The sequence below is a fragment of the Trachymyrmex cornetzi genome, unplaced genomic scaffold, assembly GCF_001594075.2.
Source record: "Trachymyrmex cornetzi isolate Tcor2-1 unplaced genomic scaffold, Tcor1.1 scaffold4668, whole genome shotgun sequence".
Classification (NCBI taxonomy): Eukaryota; Metazoa; Arthropoda; class Insecta; order Hymenoptera; family Formicidae; genus Trachymyrmex; species Trachymyrmex cornetzi.
The window spans coordinates 21,329-24,337 of NW_017299474.1; the positions used below are offsets into that span (position 1 = coordinate 21,329).

At 49.2% G+C, this 3,009-nt stretch overlaps 1 protein-coding gene across 1 annotated transcript in view; it reads right to left on the reverse strand.

Annotated features, from left to right (window-relative positions):
• LOC108764920 (peptidoglycan hydrolase FlgJ-like) overlaps positions 1-431 on the reverse strand; it is a 1,014-nt gene extending 583 nt beyond the window's left edge. Inside the window, exon 1 of the mRNA XM_018513330.1 lies at positions 33-431. Coding sequence (XP_018368832.1) covers positions 33-431 — 399 coding nt within the window. The remainder of the gene's footprint in view (positions 1-32) is intronic.
• Between the last annotated feature and the right edge of the window lie 2,578 nt (positions 432-3,009).

The following is a 3,009-nucleotide window of genomic DNA, read 5'->3' on the forward strand; positions in this document are numbered from 1 at the left end:
GGTGCCGCGCCGATAAGCTTGCCGATACTTGCCAGCTTCTGGCCGTAAGCAGGGTCTGTTGCATAGCCGCTCTTGGCAATCTGTGCCACATTTGCGCCAAAATCATTACCACTGGACAAGAGCTGCTTATAGCGAGAATTCTTTTGCAGGAAATCGCCATAACCGGCAAAGCTTGCGTCCATATCAGGATAAGCGGCAAAATTGGCTTTTGTGTTCACCATGCGCCCATTCTGGAATTCTTGTGTATTCTGCGCCCGGCCGGCACCCTTAATCCCGAAAAAATTATTTTGGGGTGCTTTCTCCCCCCAAGCGCTCTCATGCGCCGCCTGAGCCAGTATCAGTTCCGGGCTTATCCCCAGCCTTTTTGCCTCGCGCTCAGCAAGGGGGCGCGCCGTTTCCAGCCATGCCTTCTGCTTACTTGTTAGCGCCATTGCCGCTCTCTCCGATAATCATCAACGGCGATGATAAACCGGAATGCAACTGTATTTGTAAAAAAATTGATTATTGACTTTTTGATTATTTTTTGATTATTTAAAGAAACTGGCTCTATATGGAGAGATAATATGGTGGAATTCATAATAGCCGCAGTTATTTATGGAGTTATCTTCCTTTTAATTGATATTTTGCGCAAAAAAATATTTAGCAAATAAAAAAGCCCCGCTTAATCGGCGGAGCTTTTTTTATTCTTGTTTTTACAATTTATCGGGCAACTCTCCCCGGTTGTTATTGTAGCCGTCTTTTATAATTTTACTTCTGCTTGCGTTTTCAGCCTTCAGTGTTTCAATAATACGCATAGCTTCATCTCTCTTACCGCTTTGAATTGCGGAGTTAAGCTGCTCAGCCCCGATAACAAACTTCTCCATATTTGAAGATTGCGACAAGGCCATATTGAGAGCGCTGGCAACCTGCTGTGCGCGGGTGCTCTTGCCTGTCCACAATGAGGCCGTTTTATCCCAAACAAGACCAGAAGCGCCAAAATCTTCCATATCGCTAAGTAAATCCTCTGCATGATTAAGCGCTTCGTCCGAAATTTTTATACCTTTGTATTCTTTGAATAAATCGCTTTTACTGCGAAATTTAGTGTCCCAATTACGGTCGGCAGGAGTATTTTGCGCCTCAAGAGAGTTTTTAACATCAGCCGTATTCCCCTGCCTGCTAGCCAGATAAGTATTGGCCCGGTCAGGCGTGAGGCTCATAACAAAAGCATCGCGAGCGGGCACACCGGCCGCTGTAAGCTGTTGCTCCAACGCCCGTTGCTGCGTTGAATAGGCGGCGGAACGCCCAAATCCGGCAAACGGATTCTCCAGAACGCTCGGGCTTATGCCTGCAAAAATGCCATTTGCGAGTGCTTGAAGCCTGTCCCATTTAGATGGAGCTTCGCCCATATTGCTGCCACTGAAGGCATCAGAACCGGCGCCGGTATTTACTGCACCCGTGTTGTCATTTTGCTTGTCATTATCGCTCATATCGGGAGACTCCTTTTGCTGTGCCGGCTGAATAGGGGCGATAATATTGCCGCTTCCGGCCGTTCCTGCCAGTATTGCGCCTATTTTTGTCCCTTTTTCTGCGAAACTTCTACCCGCTTCCTTTCTAATATCCGCGGCGCGCTCGGCGTCAATTACCCTTTCAGGCTTCAAACGACCGCGCGGAACTGCATTACCAGCCGCGCGGCCGACCGCACCGCCAAACTGGCTGCCAATATAACCGGCGCCCAAACCGGTCGCATTTGAGATTTTCTCTCCGAGCGGCGATGTTAATTTCCTCGCTAAAGCGCCAGCAATGCCACCACCCACAACCTTACCTACTGTTGCGCCCACTTCTCCCCAATCGCGCCGAATTAGTCCCTTGCCGATTTTCTGCGCTTGCACCATATCTGCCCCTTTCGGGATATTTTCACCCTTAGCCCAGTCCTCAGCCAGCCTATCCAGTGTTCCTTCTTTTTTTGCCTGCTCCAGATAATCAGCGATAACGCTCTCTTTCCGCTGGTAAAGCGGGTCAAGCACATATTTTTTGAAATCGGCGCTGTTGACATTTCTTTCAAAAAGGTGGCTTGCTCTTTTTTGTGTTGAAATATCAGCCATGTCTTTGGCCTGGGCGTCTATTTCTTTTTCCCTGTATTTTTTCAGCCCTGTCAGCCTGTCGCCGATATAAGAAGCCGTGCCTTCCTTTCCTGCCCCAACATTCCACAGCTTTGAGGCCTCGGCGGGGTTTAAAACCTTATCCTGCGCCATACCGCGCAAAACCACATTACCACGCCAAGGGGCAGCGTTTTCCTTCCAAACACTCCAATCAAGCTTGCCGTCAGCGCCTTTTGCCACCGCATTTGCAATATCGCCCTGCACAGGCGAATTTTTACGCGTTCCCGCATAATCGGATTGCGGCTTTGTGCGCAGAAAGGCGGAAACATCTTCGCCGCCCATGCGGCGCGGTTCAATCACCGGCTTTCCGTCTCTGGCCACTATGCGCATATTATACGGATCAATCCCTGTATATTCAGGCGGCATATTTGCTTCAATAAATTGCGCGGTTTTTTTGTTTCGCTCATAATCCTTAGTGATTTTGTCAATTTCGCCTTGGTGGTCTGCAATACGCTTATTGATGTCTGCTATTTTTGCGTCCCGCTCGGACAAGGCCTCTTTCATCGGTTCATCAAACCGATATTTACCGACTTGCCCTGTGGTTGCGTTTTTCTGCTCACGCAGAACCTTGTCTTTCGCCTTCCACTCGGCTTCAGCCGCCTTTATTTCCAAATTGCGCTGCGCAATCTGCTCTTGCAAACCATTTATGCGGGCTTCAACAGCTTTAGGTGGAGGAACAATGCCCGTCTTTTTGTTCGGCTGGCGGCTGGAATCTGCGGCCGCATGATTAGCAGTGCTTGCGTCATGAATCGGCTGTAAGCGGCTGTCCACTTTCTGGCTATTAAAGCGGCGCTTGAATTCTTCCCAGCTCTCAGGCTTTATCCCCGCCATATCGGGATTATCTTTTACTTCGCCGAATTTCTTGCCGGTC